The 23,530-nt window shown below is 39.3% G+C and overlaps 1 protein-coding gene across 1 annotated transcript in view; it reads right to left on the bottom strand.

The window, feature by feature from the left end:
* Positions 1–23,530, bottom strand: part of CSMD1 (CUB and Sushi multiple domains 1) — a 1,841,590-nt gene that overhangs the window by 244,744 nt on the left and 1,573,316 nt on the right. The window contains exons 23-24 of the mRNA XM_060184943.1: positions 19,680–19,836; positions 4,267–4,458 (exon numbers count right to left, since the gene is read on the bottom strand). Coding sequence (XP_060040926.1) covers positions 4,267–4,458; positions 19,680–19,836 — 349 coding nt within the window. The remainder of the gene's footprint in view (positions 1–4,266; positions 4,459–19,679; positions 19,837–23,530) is intronic.

Raw genomic sequence — 23,530 nt, 5'->3', positions numbered from 1 at the left:
CATGGGAGGGGGTGGGTTATGGGGATTGGGTGTTGAGAATTGTGTGGAGTTGTACCCCTTCTACCTTATGCTTTTGTTCACTAATCCTTTCTTAAATAAAAAATTAAAAAAAAAAAAAAAAAAGAACTATACGCCACCAAGCTAGAGAATCTGGAAGAAATGGAACAATTCCTAGAAGCATATTCACTTCCAAAACTGAACCAAGAAGAACTACAAAATCTAAATGCACCATTCACAGACAAAGAAATTGAAACTGTTATTAAGAACCTCCCCAACAACAAAAGTCCTGGACCAGATGGCTTCACAAATGAATTCTACAAAGTTTCAGGAAACAGCTAGTACCCATACTTCTTAAGCTTTTCCATAAGATTGAAGAAACAGGAATACTCCCTTCCACCTTCTATGAAGCCAACATCACCCTGATGCCAAAAGCTGATAGGGACACAACAAAAAAGGAAAACTACAGACCAATATCGTTGATGAGCATAGATGCCAAAATATTAAACAAAATCTTGGCCAACCGGATACAGCAACATATCAAAAAGATTGTTCATCACGACCAAGTGGGAATCATCCCAGGAATGCAAGGCTGGTTCAAAATCCATAAGTCAATCAATGTCATTCACCACATCAATAAAAGCAAAGCCAAAAACCACATGATTATCTAAATAGATACAGAGAAAGCCTTTGACAAAATCTAACACCCATTCTTGCTCAAAACTCTACAAAAAATGGGAATAGATGGAAAATTCCTCAAGATAGTGGAGTCTATATATATAGCAAACCTACAGCCAACATCATACTCAATGGACAGAAGCTGAAAGCATTCCCCCTCAGATCGGGAACTAGACAGGGCTGTCCACTGTCACCATTACTGTTCAACATAGTATTGGAAGTTCTTGCCATAGCAATCAGGCAAGAGAAAGGAATCAAAGGAATACAGATTGGAAGGGAAGAAGTTAAGTTCTCACTATTTGCAGAGGATATGATAGTATACATAGAAAAACCTAAGAATCCAGCAGAAAACTACTGGAAGTTATTAGGGAATATAGCAAGGTATCAGGCTACAAAATCAATGTACAAAAATCAGTGGTATTTCTTTATGCAAACACTAAATCTGAAGAAGAAGACATCCAGAAATCACTCCCATTTACTGTTTCAGAAAAATCAATCAAATACCTAGGAATAAAGTTCACCAAAGAAGTGAAAGACTTGTATGCTGAAAACTATGAGTCACTACTCAAGGAAATAGAAACTGATACCAAGAAATGGAAAGATATCCCATGCTCATGGATTGGAAGAATAAATATCATCAAAATGAATATTCTCCCTAGAGCCATATACAAATTTAATGCAATACCCATCAAAGTTCCACCATGCTTCTTTAAGAAAATACAACAAAAACTACAATCATTTATCTGGAACATGAAAACACCTAGAATTGCCAAAACCATCCTGAGGAAAAAAAACAGAAATGGAGGCATCACACTCCCAGACCTTAAACTATATTATAAAGCCATCATCATTAAAACAACATGGTACTGGAACAAAAATAGGCACACAGACCAGTGGAACAGAATTGAAAGCCCAGAAATAAATCTCCACACCTATGGACATTTAATCATTGATAAGGGGGCCCAAATCGTTAAATGGAAAAAGGAGGGTCTCTTCAATACATGTTGCTGTGAAAACTGGGTTGTATCATGTAGAAGAATGAAATTGAACCACTTTATCTCACCAGAAACAAAAATCAACTCCAAGTGGATCAAAGACCTAGATGTCAGGCCAGAAACAATCAAATACTTAGAGGAAAACATTGGTAAAACAGTTTCCCACCTATACCTTAAGGACATCTTTGATGAATCAAACCCAATTGCAAGGAAGATTAAAGCAGAAACAAACCAATAGGACTACATCAAATTGAAAAGCTTCTGCACATCCAAAGAAACTATTAAACAAACGAAGAGACCCCTCACAGAATGTGAGAAGATCTTCACATGCCATACATCAGACAAGAAACTAATCATCAAAATATATAAAGAGCTCAGCAAACTTAGCACCAAAAAAGCAAATGACCCCATACAAAAATGGGCAGAGGATATGAACAAAACATTCACCTTAGAGGATATCCAAAAGGCTAACAAACTTATGAAAAACTGCTCTAGGTACTGATTGTCAGAGAAATGCAAATTAAGACAACACTAAGATACCACCTCACTCCTGTAAGAATGGCATACATCAAAAAGGACAGCAGCAACAAATGCTGGAGAGGATGTGGGGACAGAGGAACCCTTTTGCATTACTGGTGGGAATGTAAATGGGTACAGCCTCTGTGGAGAGCAGTCTGGAAAACTCTCACAAGGCTAGACATGGACCTTCCATATGATCCAGTAATTCCTCTCCTGGGGTTATACCCCAAGGACTCCATAACACCCAACCAAAAAGAGGTGTGTACTCCTATGTTCAAGCAGCACAATTCATAATAGCTAAAACCTGGAAGCAACCCAGGTGCCCAACAACAGATGAGTGGCTGAGAAAGCTGTGGTATATTTACACAAATGAATACTATGCAGCTATCAAGAACAATGAACCCACCTTCTCTGACCTATCTTGGACAGAGTTAGAAGGAATTATGTTAAGTGAGCTAAGTCAGAAAGATAAAGATGAGTATGGGATGATCCCACTCATCAACAGAAGTTGAGTAAGAAGATCTGAAAGGGAAACTAAAAGCAAGACAGACCAAATTGTAAGTAGGGCACCAAAGCAAAAACCCTGTGGTGAGGGGTAGACAGGCAGCTTCCTGGGCCAGTGGGGGGGTAGTAGTGGGTGGGATGGTTGAGTCACAGTCTTTTGTTGGTGGGAATGGTGTTTATGTACACTCCTAGTAAAATGTAGTCATATAAATCACTAGTTAATACGAGAGGGGGAAAATTAATTGTATGTCTCAAAGTTTTTCAAAACACAAACTGAATCTTTTTAATATATAGGCTATGTAATTGATATGCAGACTCTCTCAAAAGCCTAGACCAAGTAGATCAGAAGCAACCAATAGCACAGCTATATACAAGATACAGGGTACTGTACAGCAAACCCTAACAAAAGGACTTTTCAAAGTTAACCAAATTACCAAATAATGTGATGATAACATTAACTATCGATTGTCTTTTTGAACCCTAAGACAGCAGGAACCTCACATCTCCACTATAGAGCCTCTACTTCCCTCAGTCCTGGAACCATTGGATAGGGCCCACTTTCCCGTATGCCTCTCCCAATCCATATCAAATAATATTGCATCTGCAGATCACAACCTAATCAACACAACGATGGCCACCTCAACATGCTTCACTTTAGACTGTGTCCAGAGACTTCACGTGTGGAATGACAATCCTTCAGCTTCATTACTCCGGTGAGACCTTTCCTTTCATAGTATACTCTCATTCCATCCCAAAACCTAGATATACACCAGTTTCTGTGAGAGAGAGCATAGGTTTACACATATCCGTAAACTACTGCAAAATATATACCTGAAAGCAGAAGTACACTAGAGTTTGCAGTGAATATCCCCCTAACACTTCCTCTCCACTATTCCAAGCTTTGGGTCCATGATTGCTCAACAATTTTTTTGGCTTTGTATGTTAACTCTCTTTTCAGTCACCAGGTTCCAGATGTCATCAGGATGCCGGCCAGGCTTCCCTGGACTGAAGACCCCACCGATGTGTCCTGGAACTCTGCTCCCCCAGAGTCCCATCCTACTAGGGAAAGAGAGAGGAATACTGGGAGTATTGTCGGACCAGTCAACGCCCATGTTCAGCGGGGAAACAATTACAGAAGCCAGACCTTCTACCTTCTGCAACCCACAATGACCCTGGGTCCATGCTCACAGAGGGACAGAGAATGGGAAAGCTATCAGGGGAGTGGGTGGGATATAGAAATTGGGTGGTGGGATTTTTGTGGAATTGTACCCCTCCTACCCTATGGTTTTGTTAATTAATCCTTTCTTAAATAAAAAAGAAAAAAAATGAAAAAAAAGAATAAAATTTTGAATATAAAATAAAATCTAGATTATGAAACATGTGTGCTATTATTCTAAGAATAATTGTGTGCATAGACTCTCAATAAAGAAATACTAGGAAACCTGCCTTTTATACCTAAAAATGCACAAATTCAGTTCCTAGGGCAATGTAGATAGCCCCTGGAGAAAGCCACAGAGGTGCTCTCAGTTTCTGGGAATATGATCTAACCCCCAGGCAGGAGGTTCTCACTTACCAACACAGGAGGGCAAGGGCTGGTCCCACACCCTGCGGTCTCCACTCAGGCAGGTAAGGGTGCTACTGCCATGCATGGCATAGCCGGGGTTGCAGCTGTATAGCACCACTGTGTCTGTGAAGTGGCCCTCGTCCTTGATCCGGTAACCATAGTTGGGGATGCCCGGGTCCTCACACTTCACCAGATCAAAGCCTGCAAAGGAGGTAGAGAGAGAAGAAAAGTGATTTGGCAGTTAAAATAGAGCTTCTAAATGAAGAGGGACCCATCTAGGGGAGTCTGTGTCCTAGAGGTGCTAGAAAGAAAATGTGAATTTACAAAAGGGAAGAGACTTGAGAGTCCTGACTGGCTTAATCTGTTAACCTCCATTTATTTCTAGCTATCTCTGTACTTCGATGCAGAGTCTATATTTAGAGCTTCTATCATTTGCTCATCCACATCTCTGGTCAGTATCCTGGATTCTTTTTTTTTTTCCAATTAAAAAACTTATTGGAGAGAGAAATTGAGAAGGGAAAAGGATATAGAGAAAGAAAAAGATCTGTAGCACTATTTTACCACTTGTGAAGCTTCTTTCCCAGCAGGTAGGGACCAGGGGCTTGAACCTGGGTCCTTGGGCATGGTGATATGTGAGCTAAAGCAGGTGTGCCATAACCTGGCCCCCAGTATCAGAATGCCCCCAAAGCCTTTGCTAACTGCAGGACAGTCTTTCTTCCCTCTTCCTCCTCCTCCCCACCTCCTCCTCCTGCTTCTCCTTCTTTCTCTCCCTCCCTCCTTCCCTTTCTCCCCCATGTTCTCTCCCCCTCCCCAGAATCATCCTGAGGGAGGAGTTTTAATCAGTTCTGCCTGGAAACCCTTCAGGGTCTCCACTGTCTGACTTAGTTGAGACCAACTTCCTCTAAAATGTTCAGTTTCCTGAAAATGAGAAAACTGTTCCTGCTTACCAACATGTGTGTTCCCTCATTTCACCTACATGTGACTGAAGCTCATGGTCTGAGTCTGGGACATCTGCAGGAGCACAGAAACTCCAGAAATACATCACTGCAATGACTGTCCCAAACTAAGCTCCTATATTCATGGGGAACAGGTGGTGGAAATAGAGATTGAGTTTCCATAGTACTAAGAGCTGGACATAGGTTTTACGGTAGGCAAGTTCTCAAGACCATAGTGTGTCGTATGCTTTACATTGGTTTGTTCTAGCCCTCCCCCGCCAAGAGAATTGGATCAGTCCTATTAATTTCGCGGGCCTGCTTGGCCCCGCACCAAGGAACCCGAGAGAGGGTTCCTGAGTTCGAGAGTTTCAGGGTTACAGAGTAAGAGAGAGTTCCAGTGTGCCAGAGTTTCAGAGGGTTCCTGAGTACGAGAGTTCGAGAGTGCCAGAGTTCCTGAGTTCCTGAGTTCGAGAGTAAGGGAGAGGGTTCCTGAGTTCCAGAGTTGCAGAGAGTGCTTGCGCCGCCGCAAAGAGACAGCAGAGTTCTGTTTGGTGATTAGTTTGGTTTAGTCGTTGTTCCTGAATAAAGAAATACAGCTTCCCTGCCCAGCTGTTGTCTCCGCGTCTCTGTTACCCGCCAGTGAAGCTAGACCGGCCAGCAAGAGCCTCCGAAATTTTAACAACAATAGTGAAAATAGCTCTTATATGTTTCTTTCTTCATATCATTGTGCATGCTTTGACCAGTTGAAGAAAGGAGAACTGGCCACTTGAAGTATCACATGGGCTGTTCACATTTGCTTTTATTTAACCTGGCATTTTGCTTCTCTTATAAAGAAAAAAAAAGACAAAAACAAATAATTTTGGTTAAGTTTGCAACCCAACATAGATCTTCTACCAAGGAACAAATATCCTTGAATTCATAATATAATTTTACCTTTATTCTTTGTAAATAAGCAAGGTTGAGTTTTGCAGCTCAAGGGGTGGGGGAAAGAGAAAAGAAAGGACACATCTGATAGATTACACTCAGTTGGTAAGGTTCCTTCCATAAAGTGTTAGTCTTTACTTGTCTTTATACTAATTCTGATTTAAGAAATGTAAATCATTTAAATTCCAGATCCCCAAATGGGTAAAGCAGATGGGTTAACTGATTCTAGCAAAAGTCAAGGAATACTTTAGAATGAAAACAAGAATCAAATATCCATCCCTGCTCCTGTAATACTTGTATCCTCAGGCTTAGATGGAATATCATGGATGTCGATGGGGTCTCAGGTGCACAGGTCAGTGCCCAGAGAACACTGATCCCTGCTCCCACCCAGCCCTGCTGAAATTCAATCTCCATGCCACAAAACTCCTGATATTTAAAGGGGAATCTAAACCGTGTTTATAAAAATTCCTGAAGAGTGACCAAATAAACTTAAAGCTGAGATGCCAAATTCTAGAATTCAACTCCAAAGTCAGATACAAATAGACAAAGGACTGGGTGATTTGTGAGTCTTCATAGACATATTTACTAATTGATTCACTACTACACTACTGAGCTACCTCCCACCACCCAGGTCTGTTTTAACTGCTTCTGTTCAATTGCAGATTTCTCTGTCTGCTATTTTCTCAGGAAATCCTTGACAAGAGCCCCTCTCTTGTAGGAATGTCCCATTCTTGCCATGAACCCTGACCTGAGGATGAACTCTGACAAATTCTGACAAACTACAGGTATAGATAGAATGTTGTCTCTGATTTGCTAAAGAGTATTAATTATGACCAACAGTCTATTCAACAATTAATTAATATTTTGAAAAGTCTTATAGGGAATTCTTCCAGCAAAAATTACTTTCTGGGTCCAGAAACATGATTACATTCGTGCAAAGACATTACCCACATATAAGACCTCACTCAAATCATACAGGGATGACGTGGACTAGGCCAGGTCTAGTACTGATTCTCTGGGTACTGACTTTATCATTTAGCCTGCCCCCAATTGAATAAAAATCTGGAAGAATGGCAAAAGAAAGAAGGACAGGACAGTGAACAGGTAGAGAGCGAAGGTCAGGAAAAACAGAACCTGGAAACAAAGCATGAAGCACTGGCCCCAGGCCCTCCTTTAATCCTCTGCATCCCCTGGACCTCTTTGATCCGCTTATGTGAAATATGAGTGGCAATGCTTCTTTTTTCCTGCCCCCTTACTGCAGAGATTTGTGTAAGAAATAGCAGAAGATTTATAGAAACAGGAGCTCTTCCTAAGCACACTCTGCGTTAACATAAGGGATTACCAACACTACTTGGATTTATTGCTGCTATTATTATTCAGATGGTGTTACTTTTATTATTCTACAACAAATAAATACAAAGTCACTGTCAAACCAGGCTCCAAAGCACCCCACCTCAGGCAACTGTGGCCAGGTCATCAATCTCTACCGGTGACAGCCACCACCAGGCTAATACTGGAGTGCCACCATTCCCTGAATTTCCATATCTCACCTTTGAAAAGCATTTCTGTGGGGAGCTGGCCATCCATCAGTTTCACAACCACATACAGTCACCTACTCACCCTCAGACACTTCCTTCAGGTATGCTTACACAGGTGACACAAGTTTCATAGATGCAAAACATCATAAAGACCTTAGTAGGAAAACCCAAATGTGAATCAAAGCAAAATAGGTAGCCAGACAAGTCTGGGAGGCAAAGAAAGCCACCTGTGAACTTGCTCAAATCACAAATTGGCAACTTTAACATCTTCTTGTTCACTGTAAAGATGCCATATCAGGGTGGGGGTAGTTAGCATAATGGTTGTACAAAGAGATTCTCATGCCAGAGGTTCCAAAGTCCCCAGGTTCAATCCCCCATACCACTTTTAAACCAGAGCTGAGTAGTAAGTAGTGCTCTGGTACAAAAAAAAAAAATCACTTTGGCGCTGGGTGGTGGCACACTGGTTGAGTACACATGTTAGAATGCTCAAGGACCTAGGTTCGAGTTTCCAGTCTCCACCTGCAAAGGGAAAGCTTTTTGGGTGGTGACATAGTGTGGAAGTTGTCTCTCTCCCTATCATCCCCTTCCCTCTTGATTTATGGCTGCCTCTATTAAATAAATAAAGATAATGGAAAAAATTAGTTTCACTTTGTAGAAAACTTAAAAAACAAATAAAGATTCCTTATCTCCCAAGTCCTGGGGGTGAACCTGTCTCTCTCTCTCTCTCTTTTTTTTTTTCAATATTCTCAAGAAATGACTCATCTGGATCCTGCAGTCCCTGTCTCACACAGGTCACACTTTTCTGATGGTCCAGGCTTGGACCCCTTCTCCCTCTCAAGTGCCCCTCCCCTTCCCCCAGCCTATAGGCAGGTTTCTTTCAATGGCTGCTTGGGAGACCAGATTCATAACCACCCTGTCCTGTCCCCCCTTCCTGTCCTCACTATGACCCTCTATTGCCTCTTGTATCTGAGCTACTTGTCCATTATCACTCAAACCCTCCAAATCATGCTCATCCTTCAAGGTTAAAGCCAGCTTTTCCTACTGAGCTTTCTTTCTGTCTGTTCCATCTGAGTGTTCTTCATTCTGCCTGGCTTTCTTGTGAATCTTACCACACAATCTACTGCATCCCACATTTTTTTAATTCTCTGTTTTCCTGTTTTTATCATCTAATGATGTGTAAAAACTGACTTTCTTTAAGACAGAAGGATACTCTATCACCAAAGTAATTAAAATGATAAATAGAAAGAGTGAAATAGATCTACCCTACAATGATCCACTGTTTTTGCTTGTTTGTTTGTTTTGCCACCAAGTTTATCGGTGAAATTCAATGACTACATGACAACTCCACCACTCCTGGATACCAAATATATATACTCCTGTGTTTTTTTCTCTCTCTTTTTTTTTCCTGATAAGAGAGAAGTAAAGAAAGAAAGAAAATGGAGAGAAGGGAGAGACCTATAGCTCATGAAGCTTCTTCCAGGCAGGGAGGTAAAGGAGGATTGAACCCAGGTCCTCCTGAACAGGAATGTGTGTGTACTACTGAATTCACCCAACTTATTGGTTCCTATTTTAATTCTAATTTATTCATATTGCCTTTGATTTTAATATAACACTAAGCTTCTAAAGACTTCCAAGAGTCATTAAAACACATTTCATTGCTTGCATATGTATACGAATACTAGTGAATTGACTTTCAAAATATGTTTTTGCAATTTTTTATCTTCTCATGTGTGACCTTTTATAAAAGAAACACATCTACAACTTTGACTAATCCAATAATTATTTTCTTTTCTTCTTTTTTTTTTTCTGCCTCCAGGGTTATCACTGGGGCTCAGTGCCTGCACTACAAATCCATTGCTCCTGGAGGCTATTTTTTCTCCTTTTTTTTTGTTGCCCTTGTTGTTTATCATTGTTTTTGTTATTATTGTTGTTGGATAGGACAGAGAGAAATGGAGAGAGGAGGGGAAGACAGAGAGGAGGAAGAGAAAGATAGACACCTGAAGACCTGCTTCATCACTTGTGAAGGAACCCCCGTGCAGGTAGGGAGCCAGGGGCTTGAACTGGGATCCTTACTCTGATCCTTGCACTTTCCACCATGTGCGCTTAACATGCTGTACTACTGCCTTCATAATTGTTATTTTTTGTTTCCCCTAAAGAACAAAGAGGGAAATTCCAGCTATTACTTTATCCACAAACTGTCATGTTTTTATTGCATCTCATGACATCATATGTCAGCCCTCATTTTATTAACATGTCACACTCAAGTTGCATGCTTTTAGTTTAATTCATATAATTAGATTATTTATGTCATTCATCTCTTGGGTCCTTTGTTTTCCTCAGACTACCAGTGGTCAACAAAGCAGTCATGAATTCTGAAAACAGTAATTTATCTCAGTTATCGACCTGTCAGAAGTATCAGAAATGTTTAATCACAGAATTAAAAAAAATAATAGCCCATGATACTAGCCATCCTGAAAACTATGTGAATCTTGTACAGACACCTATTGACTTCCACAGAATTTGAGGACATGACATATGCCAATAGGGAACTACAATCCTAGCCAGGTCATACACACTTTGCCACACAAGTAAAACCTATCATGACAACGTCGGAATTCTTTAAAACACAGTAAGACCTTGAGAGAGAGAGAGAGAGAGAGACTGTCGAGATACAGGACAGTAAAGTAAAAAAATGATAAAATAGAGATTAGAAAGTGAGAAAAGAGAGCTGGATTATATACACTTATGTCTACCAACATGGTATTGGATGTTGAACACATCAGTTATTTTGAATATTGAATAAATCACCTTGAGTCACTTTCCTTTCTTAAAAGTTTCCTAGAGTCAGCAAAATAGCTAACTTGAATAGCATGCTTACTCTGTCATATTCGACTCAACTTAGAGCCTGGTTCCCACCCTACTGAAGCAAGTCTTGGTATTCTGCTTTTTTCTGAAAATGTCAGCCTGCATTGGTGAAGTCCCGGACAGCTACAAAAAACCATAAACTAGTGGAAAATATATACCTGAAAGCAGAAGTACACTAGAGTTTGCAGTGAGTACCTCCCACCCCAACACTTCCTCTCCACTATTCCAACCTTTGGGTCCATGATTGTTCAACAATTTGTTTGGCTTTGTATGTTAACTCTCTTTTCAAGCCACCAGGTTCCAGATGCCATCAGGATGCCGGCCAGGCTTCCCTGGACTGAAGACCCCACCAATGTGTCCTGGAGCTCCGCTTCCCCAGAGACCCACCCTACTAGGGAAAGAGAGAGGCAGACTGGGAGTATGGACCGACCAGTCAATGTCCACGTTCAGCGGGGAAGCAATTACAGAAGTCAGACCTTCCACTTTTTGCAACCCACAATGACCCTGGGTCCATGCTCCCAGAGGGATAGAGAATGGGAAAGCTATCAGGGGAGGGGATGGGATATGGAAATTGGGTGGCAGAAATTGTGTGGAGTTGTACCCCTCATATCCTATGGTTTTGTTAATGTCTCTTTTCTTATTTATAAAAAATAAATTAAAAAAATAATACTGTAGTAAAGATACTTTTCCTTTCCTCTCCAGGGAAGCAGATAAAGACCTGTGCTGGTAGGTAGGAAGGATTTCTTTACAGAAAAGGTTTCTCAGACAGACTGGTCTCCCCTTCAAGTGTTCACACTTTAGATCCTAGTATTTATTTATTTAGTGATGGTTTATAATAATTTAACAGATTGTAATGTTCATCTAAAATCATAATGATAAGATAAACTTTCTGAGGCTAGCCATGTTGTCTTTGCTTGGACTGAGAGTTAAAGAACATGAATACCTGGTACCTCAGAAATGGAGGTGATCTGTCTTCTCATATGCATGTTTATGTTCATAATTGCTTTATTCACTATTGCCAACGGGTGGATACAACCCAGGTACCCATCAACAGATGACTAGATAAAGAAGTTGAGGGGAATGTATTCAAGGAAATATAACTCCCAAATTCAAAATTATAATAATCTGTCCTTTGGGACAAAATGGATAGAGCTGGAAGTGATTATGCTTCTTGAAGTAAGGAAGTGAAATACAACCATCAGATAATTTCACTCATCTATGGAATTAAAAAATAGTTCACAAATAACAGGTGCTTAAAACAAATCATAGAGGGGCCGGGTGGTGGCGTACACGGTGGTTGCACATGTTACAATGTGCAAGGATATGGGTTGGAGCCCACCATCCCCACATGCAGGGGGAAAACTCTGTGAGTGGTAATACAATGTTGCAGGTGTCTATATGTCTCTCTTACAGTCTATCTACCCCTTCCCTCTAGATTTCTGGCTGTCTTTATCCAATAAATAATAAAAAATTAAAAATCATAGAACACAACTGTTGGTATGATAAATAAACAAAGAACTTTATAAGAAAAAGAGGAAACCGTTGGCTAATGGAGAAAAAAAGAGGTATACTTCTCAAATCTTTTCTGCCTACCCTGCTTGTTTTCCTCAATTATATATATTTTTTGATTTGGCAGTGTAGGACTTCAGGTCCCACAGGGGGGAAAAAAAAGTGGAACCAAGTGTTTTAATGGTTAAGTATTTTCTCTTCCAATTGATATTCAAAACAGAGTAAATACTCATAGATATTCAAAGTACAATAAACATTGACTGGTACACAAATTATAGTTAATACCCATAGATATTCAAACTAAAGTAAACACCAATAGATATTCAAGCTACAGTAAACTATTAATAGAATTCCTTCCCCATGTTTCCTATGTTAACAATATGGAGGTTAACTAGTTTCCATCTGCCACTCTCCTCTTGCTCAGTTACAGAATGTAGGGAGTTAAAACCCATGAACTTTCAAAAGAAGAAAAGAAAATGACTAAACTGTTTCTAATATTTTTTTTGTGGAACCATAGTGGTTATCTTTGTTATCCTTGGGAGGGGGTGTAGGGCTACAGGTGTTGGGGAGAATTTCACAGAGCTTTGTTGGTGAGTGTAGTGTGAAACTATACCCCTGTAATCTTGTAGTACTGTAAACCACTTTTGAATCATTAAAAAAAAAACTGTAACATAAAATATCTGTGTTTTGAAATCAGACAAGAACAGGCATGTTCCAAGTGGCATAGCCATAGACAAACTATCAGTGTTCTATTACAATAAATACACACTTCTTATTAGGGACAGTCTAGCAGTCCATCTCTCAATTGTATCTGAATTATAGGAAGTGTCTTTTGCATTGTGGTATTTCCACCTTAAGGTGTTCTAATTTGAAGATGATACTATAAACTTTCTTTTCTTGTAAGAGCAGTGTAAAAACCACAATTTTCATACATACATTTATAAAAATGCATGAAAACATCTCCATATATTGTAGTAGAGGTTGTTAACAATGCAATCATATAAGCAAATAGTCATATGCATGTCAGACCACTGAGCTGACAGCTTTCCCTCTTGTAATACTGTTATTCTCATAGCAAAATCAATTCTAAATATACAATAATGTTCCAACTTAATGCAGGCATCTTTGTTCAGTATCATTTTGAAGTCTATTTAAGAGGTTAGCCTTGGTCTTTCCTTTGCAGCTGAAAGCCTCAATGCTTACTTGACAATTCATCAGGTAACTGCATCAAAGATAACTATCCCAGGGGCCAGGTGGTGGCGCACTTGTGAGCATACATATTACAATGCACAAGGACCCAAGTTCAAGCCCCAACTCTTCATCTGCAGCTTAATGAGTGGTGAAGCTGGGCTGTAGGTATCTCTCTGTCTCTTTCCCTCTCTATCTCCCCCTTCCTCACAATTTCTGGTTGTCTCTATTAAACAAAGTTTAACAATAATTATACCAATATTTTCCTCTAAGTATCTGACAGTTTCTGGTCTAACATCCGAGTCCTTGATCCACTTGGAATTTACTTTTGCGTATAGTGAAATATAGTGGTTCAGTTTCATTCTTCTGCATGTAACAGTTTTTCTTTTAACCAAGTAGTATAACAAACAACTTTGGTGAATTTGACCCTGAGTTCTGGGTCCTTCTTCCTATGTCCCCTCTCCCTTACTACTCCATGAAAATTCTCCTGGACTTAGCCATTCAGGGTCACCTGGACTCATGAAGCAATTATTTTAAGATATCTTTAGGCCCTGATGCCACTCCCTCCATAAGTGAGTGGCTTCTGGAGTATCACCAGCCAATTCACATGCCATCTACATAAGCAACATGATTTCATATATCTGGTACATCTATCTGTCTACTTTACAAGATGCACAGTGGATCATTCTTACTACTGATTTAGACTGAGCATTGCAACTCAGTGTCAAAATGCAAAATATTTAATTTCCACAAGTGAGCCTAGGTACTGCTCCTGATGCCTATTCAGTCAAATTGATTTCATTTCTTTATTTCTTATTTTTTTTTATCCAAGTCTTTAGTTTCACTGTGTCCTACATTCCTGTAGACGGAATTACTAGTTCCTCAGTACCCTTTTCATGCTCAATTCCTCACAAGAGAGGTTGTGTGTATCACTGACTTCTGATCTTCACTGAATTGTCTGAAGACCCTCACTGCAGTTTCTACCTCTGAATATAAAAACTGGTCTCACTAGTACTAGGATTTAGTCACTTTCTAGCCTTTTTTTTAAAAAATGATTTTGCATTGCACACATATTACTGTGTTAGGATCCAGGTTCAAGTCCCCCACTACTCATCTGCAGAGGGAAAGCTTCATGAGTGGTGAAGCTGGTCTGCAATTGTCTTTCTTTCTGTCTCACTCTCTATCTCCCACTCCCTTCTGAATTTCTCTGTCCTATAAATTAAAAAAGGGAAAAAATAGCCACTAAGTGCTGTGGATGCCTCAAGCAGATATACAGCCACAATAACCCTGGTGATAATAAACAAAACAAAGAAAGAAAAGGAAAGGAAAGAAATAAATTCTGTTTGTTCTACACACTTCAAATCCCATACACCCTCTGCAAACTTTCATGTAATCCATCCTTTCGACACTTGAGAAATCTGTCTCTATTTTCTTATGACCACAATGGTCAATTTATATACAAATCCCCAACTGGCATGTCCGAGCACAGAGCATGACATGAAAACATTGTATTCACAGTTGGGTGAGAGTTGAGTAATAATAAATGCAGAAACATGTAGGAAGGATGAAACTCACAGTGGTAGGAAAATGCCTCCTGCACATTCCACAGAAGGAAGGGTTTACTTCTCTCTATTTCAAAAGCTATGAGCACACAGTCCAGAAAGTCTCTTTCATTTCCAAATCCCCCTGTGGTAGTAAGCCATTTCTGAAGAACAACTCTTCAGGGAATATTCTTATGGAACTTTAAAGCAGTCAATACACTTTTAAAAAAACAATTTTTGAAGTTGTTATAGGATTTGAAAATTTTCTTCTACTTTTTCTCTAATAATAGTTGTTGAGGTATTTAGACAACACAGTTAACTATTGTCAGGATATTTCCCCCCCTGATTTTGAAGAGCTTTAAAAAAATGCTTATGCTAAATAAGGTGAGTATCTTTTGCTTTGAGACAGCTTTGTGGAATTTTAGTGCTCCTTGGAATACAGCTTGAATAACAATGACCCGATTCACTCTTTATATAATTCACTTCAGTCATCTGTGCCAGGTGGAGAGGGAATAACAAATTAACCCCATTGTCCTGATGGAAAATATCTTGTGGGTTATGCTTCCCTTTGACTTAATTATAGACTCTGAAGACAATTATCTATTCTGAGATGCATAAATCTGTAAAAAACCTGCAGCATTTTGTAATGGAGGTAAACATTTCTTAATATGTTTGGTACTAGTCAGAAATGAATAGTTGCTAAATAAATTCCGATTCATGTTTGCTGCATTTTTTCCTAAAGAGAACCTGGCCTTTTCCCTTGAAATGGCCTTTATCTATGCAAATATCATTGATATATGATACATTCATCAAAGTGGGATCATATAAAATATTTGAAGATAAGCCTGAGGAGACTTCAGGCTCAGCTGAAAGGTCTATATTTGGATCCTAGCTAGCCCTTCCAGAATTGAAAATCACAGCATATCTACTAGAGACTCAAGGTCCTTCTTATGCAGCTGAGTTAAAGAAGCTCATCAACATCCGGAATTGTCAAAATAGTGAAAGTAGAAGGCATGTGAACATATAATGCCCATTTTAAAGAACAGGCTAATAACTATATTTTTTAGAAGATTTCAAAATGTTTATGAAGTTATATATTTACTCTCTGTTGACATTTTCTAACCTACTCATGTGTGTGATATGATAATTGAAGGATTTGGAACATTTAAATACTAGTGTTTCCTTAAGTAATGCAATTAACTAGCAAGAGACAGTCTTGAAAATATTTTAAAGTACCTTTCCACAGTCTTCAGCAACCATTCACTACTTCCATACCATCTTTCTTGAATAAATAAATTTGACTCATGTATTCAATCACATCATGAGTGCTTGGGATTTCTTAGTATAATTATGTAGTGTATAATCTAAGAATTAAGTATGAACTTAATATCTTTATTTTATCACAGTTGCACCATCAACTCTCTAACACAAGCACTTCTTCCCATCTGGCTGCATATTTCAGCTCTGGGAAACAATTTACACCTGGGAGAATCTGTACTCTTGGGAGGAGAGAGAATTGGCCAATAGGCAGTAAATTATTATTCCTGTCCAGCTGAATATGCCAGGAGATAAACCCTAATCATTACCATAACACACTCTGCTTTTTTATTCCTAAAGTATGTGCTGCTCTGCAATAAAAATTGGAAAATGCCCATAAATAGATGCACAGATGCAAGCTTTCTCAAAACTACTCAGAGAAAGGGGAGGAACAGCAATGCCCTCAAGCTGTGTATGACACCATGTGGAAGCATCGGCCAAAACAACCTTGTGCAACTGAACGGATGAGAAGAGCACATTGCAGTAGTTCTTCCTGAAGCAGAGGAACCCATCCCAGATACAATCTAGTCACAGGTGTCCAGGGCACCTGTATCTTTTGAATTGTTGTTCAAAGGGGAAATCAGGATATTGGGAAGTGTCCACGGGCTCTTCCTCAAGGGCAAATCCTGAGACTTTCAATTCCAGCAGACAGGTTTTTTGTTTTGAGATGACTTTGACACAACTATACAAATAGAGGACCACTATTTCCAAGAATGCCTCACATTGGAAATGGTTGGAGGGGAAATCAGGAAATGTGAGTAGAATCAGAGACAAAGTAGAAGTGTGGCCTAATGCTTTCTTTTTCTTTTTTTTTTAAGATTTATTTATTTATGAGAAAGATAGGAGGAGAGAGAAAGAACTAGAGATCACTCTGGCACGTGTGCTTCTGAGGATCGAACTTGAGACCTCATGCTTGAGAGTCCAAAGCTTTATCACTGTGCCGCCTCCCAGACTACCTTAATGCTCTTTCTTTTAGAAGTGAGGTTCTACCTGTAATCTCCAGATATGGCGACTAGTGCGGACAACTGAGGTGTGCGAGATGAAGGGCACAACTGAAGCTTGCTTGTTCTGTTACACAATTCAGCATGTCCTGCTCTTTGCCAACAGTCTGCAGTATGAAGGTTGGATTGTCACATAGACTAAGGCAACCAGTCAGAATCTTAGAAACCCATCCCAGATACACAAAGGGATATGTTCAGGTACCTAAGGGGTTCATAATGGTTTCCTTGTCAAATCTCCAGAGTCCTCTAGAATGAGAGGCAAAAGTTGTGACTCAGAGATTCACATATTGTAGTAATAATACATAACATGAGGAACTGCTCCTCAGAGGACTAGAGGTAGAAGAGGTCATACTATAGCACATTTTATCTGTGAGCAAAGTAGAATTATTTCACTAGAACTCTTTGAAATCATTTTCAGAGTGAAGCTCTAAAAAGTGACATTACAGTAAAGAAATAAATTGGTTTTGTGATGTCAATTGCTACCAATTTATTTTGCAAATCTTATAATTAAAGTGCTTTCTATTTACCGAGTCCTCCGAATGCTTATTTTCATGAAAGTGAAAATTGCTTTTTCCCCTTGATGTCAGCTACTCTGATTCTGTTTTTACCCCAAGTCCTAGAATTCTTCAACTGTAATTTCTCCTGTCTAAGGAGATTTAAGGCAATTACTCTTGCACTTAAGGCACCTGATTAGTTCTGTGACTGTAAGGGTTTTGTTTTCCCCAAGCCTTTGTTTGCTTATCAGTCCAATATAGGAATCTGTACTGATTATCAATAACACACTTTGCTACTCAAACACCAAAAACTTTAAATTTCTTATGCAATAGTGATTAGTGTCAATCAAGCTTTTGGGTTTGATATTATGTGAATACATAGCAAACAAGTTAAAAGTTTTACTTTATAATTTAAAAAAGTTGAATGACAGGTACAGTTTCTTCTTCATTTTTGTCTTGAAAGTCATTAAAAAAACACATCTGTGATGGGGATGTGGCATACCTGGGTGAGCATACATGTTACCATGCTTAAGTACCCAGGTGCAAGTTCCAGGCCCCTATAGGGAGGAAACTTCATGAGAAGTGAAGCAAGGCTGCAGGTGTCTCCTTTTCTCTCTCCCTATCTCCTCCTCCCTTCTCAATTCCTCTCTGCCATATAAATATAATAAATAATAATAATAATAATAATAAATAGAAAAAGAGGGAGGAAATGTCACCAGGAGCTATGGCTTGTTGTGCAGGTATCTAGCCCCAGCAGTAACCTTGGTGGCAATAAACACACACCACACACACACACACACACACACACACACACTTATTTCTGGTTCCAAGAGATAGCCAGTAGGTTAAGCATACACCTTGTCATGCACAATGTCCTCTTCTCCATCCCTTGTACCCTATGGGAGCACCAAGCACATTAGCAAGGAAACTCCAAAAATTTTTAGAGCAAGACTTTGGAATCTCTTCTCTCTTTTCCCTCTCACTTTCTCTCTTAAAATACAAACAGTATTTAGTTTGAGGAGGTGGTTGAGCTTTGCTGTGTATCTGTAAGGCTCCAGGTTCATTCCCCAGAATTTTAAATATATGAAAAAAGAAAAAACAGTGTTCAAATCGATTTATACTAAGTGGTGAGTAGTAAAGGACAATACTTGCAACTGTGAAATCCAGAAGAAATCTCTGTTTACCTATTAATAAGCCTGATATATTCAACAAAAATTCAAAATTACTTATATTTGGTAGCCTAAAACATTAGTGGTGACAACAAACAGCTCATATCATAAGGCCAATGTGTGTGAGCGTATGTGTGGATTTATATGTATATACACTAAATGTCTACTACATACATACAACATAGTCTAGAGCATATAGGATCTAATAAAGACATATATATCCCTATATGTCTATATAAAAAGAGGTACTTTAGGAAAGTACTGGCACTTGATGGGCATAAGACTATTACTATTAGTTACACCAAACATTTATTTAAAATTTTTTCATGCTAATGCATACAAATTTTTGCCAACAAGGGTTATATCATCATCAACCATTGATGTTGTTACATCTTAATTGATATTTTCATGTGAATCACATCCATTTGATTATAAAAGTACTGCTATCTTGGGGGTTACCATGTGCAAGGATCAGAGTTGAAGTCCTCGGTCTCTACCTTCTAGGAGGGGGGAGCTTCAAAAGCAGCATATCAGGGCTGCAGGTGTCTCTCTGTCTCTCTCCCTATCTCTTCTCCTTTTTCAATTTCTTTCTGTCCGATCAAATACAAACTGGGGAAAATCAAAAGATAAAATGGCTGCTGAGAGCAGTGAATTCATCATAAAGACATCAAGCCCCCGTGATGATAACCCTATGGCAAAAAAAAAAAAAAAAAAAAAAAAAAAAAGGAAAGAAAGGAAAAGAAAGAAAATGTTACTGTCCTAAAAGATGCATTTCAAGCTTGTTTTTAGTATCTTGTCAACAGTTGGCAAAACGAAGCTGCAATTCAAATCACAGTATAGAGGCCAAAATAAAAGGCAACATTTAACATATTACCCCAGTTAAGTACCAGACATGTGCTAAAGAAACAACTAGAAAATGAAGTGAGAGCCTAGGCACTTACTGGAGTAGGTAAGCTGGAATCCCTGCTCTGTGTCTGAGCCATTGGAGTTGAACTCCAGCCACAGGTGGTTAGATGTGCTGTTCAGGGTCAGACCCATCAGCTCAGTCCTGGTGAAGGCCCCCAATGGGCGTGACAAGCTGTCTTTCCCATCATATACCTATTGAGAAATCAGAGTCCCACTCATTAACTGTGCTTCCAGTTCAGCAATCTTAACAATGCATTCAAATCTTTGATGGTATGATCTTACATTGTCCTTCAAAAAATTATACAGTCAGTGGGATAGTGGACAGATAGCACTGTAACACCTCTTTTCTATAAAGTTTGTCTTTATTATTAACAACAAAAATTCCATTGTATTCAGATTGTCTTACATCCACTGCTTTGTGTGCTTCTTCTGTATTGATTAAACACTGAATATTTATTTGTGTTTCCAAGTGTTCCCACCTTACCTCCCTCTCCCCCTCCCTCCCTCTCTTTTCATCTATGTGATAAAGTTCAAAGAATCTAAAGTGTGTATGTCCTCTATGGCCTACGAAATCCAGATCCCAGATCCGTATCCCCCATTCTCTTCTTTGAATGTAGGAGGCCAGACATTTGTGACATCTTGTCATATTTTGTAGTCTCAGGGCCTAAGGGGATATAGTCTGGACTAGTAGTAATAAAAGAATCCCAGTCTGTGACAGTGCTAGAGAGAGGCACAGCCTGATTCTTAATATCCTCTGCATTTGCCTTTACTGTCCTAAGTGACTAAAAACCTATGTGATATTAGAAGTATCTAATAGAAGGCAAAGCAGACAGGCTTTGTTTTGAGTTGACATGGGGGGGGGATTTTTGTACTGAAAGCACGTAAGTCACCCTTTCTTAGGTGCAGTCATTCTTTCTTAGGAGCCATCTTGGACTATCTGAGGGGAGTGGTGCAGTGAGATGTCCTACCATCAGTTACCTGCTAATGTCAAAGGAGACAGCATACACACTCTTAGGAAGACAAGAGTTATCTTCAGACCCCAGTGATTGACAAGAGGATGCTCAAACTGGTTAGTTACTTTGTCTTAATGGTTAGCATGAAACTTGGTAATGCCTAATATTCTATTGGATGAGGATTTTGGTTTAAAAACAAGATTGTTACATTGACTTAAAAGCACTGAGCTTTGCTGGACAAAAATAATATGTTACCTAAATGAGGATCTCCAAGTCCTAAATTAAAATGAGCTTCTAAGACCAAGAAGTTTTCAGTCCAAAGGAATCTAACTTACAAAGGAAATTATAGGACCCTCAGAAATTACCAAGGCTATTCCAAGGGTCATACAGTTCTCTCTAACTCACAGAAATTTATAGTTAAATAGAACATTCAAGTGGTTAAACACATCCTAGAATTCACTCTAAAATCTACTATAACATCAAAGCCATCACCCCCACTGTATCAGGTTCCCAATAAGTGGTCTAGTGTGTCATACTCTTACCTTATAGATGACATATCTCATCAGAATCCTTGCTCTGAGAGTCACCTCAGCTCACATAAGCAATTGAAACATGAATGACAAGCTCCAGAACTCTAAACTACTGCCTATGTCACTAGCAGTGAGCTCTGTGTTTGGCAAAGGGTAACTCAGAAGGAAGAAATTATTAGCTCATTAATGTAGAAGTGTGATTTTGTCCATTTCTAACTTCATTTTTCATGGATCCCAGATGACAACTAAAGTAGTACAGACATTTGAAAGATTTGCTTCTTAATTCCGGTTAAATCGGGAGCAAGTTCTTCTCATCCAGTACAAGGTCTTCTAGTTCTATTTCCTCATCTGAAAGCTGCTGGAGTCCAAGGGTCCCTTGCAGTTAGAGAAGTTTCCTTGCATTCTGCATTAACTAGGAGCTCTACTATTTGTACTCCAACAACCTCCATAAGTCCAGCCCAGAATCAGTGTCAGATATCCCATGATAGAACAAGTAAGCAGGTGGCCACAGTATAGGGAATATATAAGGAATCCTACAGCTGTTAGACTAACAGTTCTGGGATATCTTTCCCAACCTCAGAGAAACTATCTTCAAGGACTTAGCTTCCAAAATTAATTTTGCTTTCACCAGAGCTTTGCTTCTTTTAGAATGTTTTTTTTCCCCATAAAAAAGCACCCTGTTTGTGTACATTTGCATTTCAGCATGCCTGCAAAAATGCCAGCATGTGTACCCTATGGGTACTTGAGCCACATTTCTCTCACTTGATCAGACTGTGTACAGATGAACTATGAGAATAACATTTATGCTAAACCATTCAACCAATCCCACATGGATTTTTAAATCCCCAGTTACTTTATTAACATATTTAGTAAAACACATGCCTGCAAAAACATTTTAGATGACTACAGTTCCTCTGCAATTAAGCTTACTAAGCTAGATTTCTTTTTTGCTTTCTGTTATGATCAAATTGAAATTAAATGCAACCCCCAAAACAAACTTGATTCATTTCTTTTGGTTCAATATTACCTATATGTTGATGCAGGACCTCTAGTCATATACTTCATTGTTTCTTAAAAGGTTGCCTTGGAGGCTTGCTGACTTTTAAATTTGAGGTTATCAAAAACTCTGAAAAGGGTTACTTAGGCAGTAACTTTAAACGTTCTCTCTCAAATCAGTGAGAATGTACTAGTTTCCTGCTTGGAAATCACTTCTTATATACAAATCTTTCTATAGCCAGCATGAACTTTGGAAATACTATAAAAGTGAAAGAACAGCTACAATAGAAGTCTTCTGTATGATGGTTTTGAAAAAAAGCCCAATGAAGACTTAAGAGGAAGTAAAGCATTTATAATCTGTGAGCTTCTCTGAAGCTGTAGACACAACTTTAAAGGAGATCAGGTGGGATCTCTGGAGATATGGTTTGAACTTCTGTGGGAATGGGTATTAGATTCTCTAGTTCTCTGTTCCTTCTTTTGGTGCTGAAACCTATATGTGATATCTTCTGAGTCTGAGATGTAGCATCTTGAAGATCACTGAAAAATGTAGGAATTTGTGGAGGGGCTAAGAACAGAGATGTGTCCCTCTCCTGTCACCACTCAACAATGCATCTGGGATGTGCAGTTCACTTGGTGCTAGAATGAGGCAGTGGGGCCTGGTATGGGTTTGCCTGGGATCACTCTTTTCAGTCTTTGGCATTCAATACCTGAGGCTTCATCTACATGTCCACATCTAGGCACCAGATCATCCTTGGTTTCCTCAAATGGTCTCAGGAAGTACAGGGGCTATACTCAGGACTTATATGGCATTTCTAGCTAGAGCTGAGCGCCACACCCCCTATGTGGACATTTTGCATCTTCTAGTGCCCAAAGGCCTGAATCCCATTTATAGCAACATTATACCCCCACTCCCCAAGTGACTGTTCGACCTTAGTCCTTAATCCTGTTGTGAGGTCCTGATAGGAGTCACTACCCCATCAAATCCTTTTCTGCTCCAGAAATAAATTACAACATATACAAACTGAGAGAGACTAGAAAGGTAGTTTTGGGGGTTATAATGTCAAAAGTTGCCAACTATGTTGTATCACTTAATCCTATTTTTTTTGCCTCCAGTCACCTGGGCTTGGTGTCAGTACTTTGAATCCACATTCCTAGTGGCCATACCCCCTTTTTTTTTCTTTTCTCTTTTATTTGATAGGACAGAGAGAAATTAATAGAGGAAAAGGAGATAGGGAGAGAGGAAGACGGACATCTTCTGACCTGCTTCACCACTATTATAAGTGAAGCAGCCCCCTGAAGGTGGGGAGCAGAGGCTGGAACCTGGATTCTTACATGAATACCTGTGCTTAGTACTATGTGTGCTTAACTGGGTGCACAACCATGCAGACCCTCATTTAATCCTTAGAG

This window comes from Erinaceus europaeus, chromosome 2 (assembly GCF_950295315.1).
Source record: "Erinaceus europaeus chromosome 2, mEriEur2.1, whole genome shotgun sequence".
Taxonomy (NCBI): Eukaryota; Metazoa; Chordata; class Mammalia; order Eulipotyphla; family Erinaceidae; genus Erinaceus; species Erinaceus europaeus.
The sequence above is the reverse complement of the archived record's forward strand: the minus strand, read 5'-3'. Positions and strand labels throughout refer to the sequence as shown.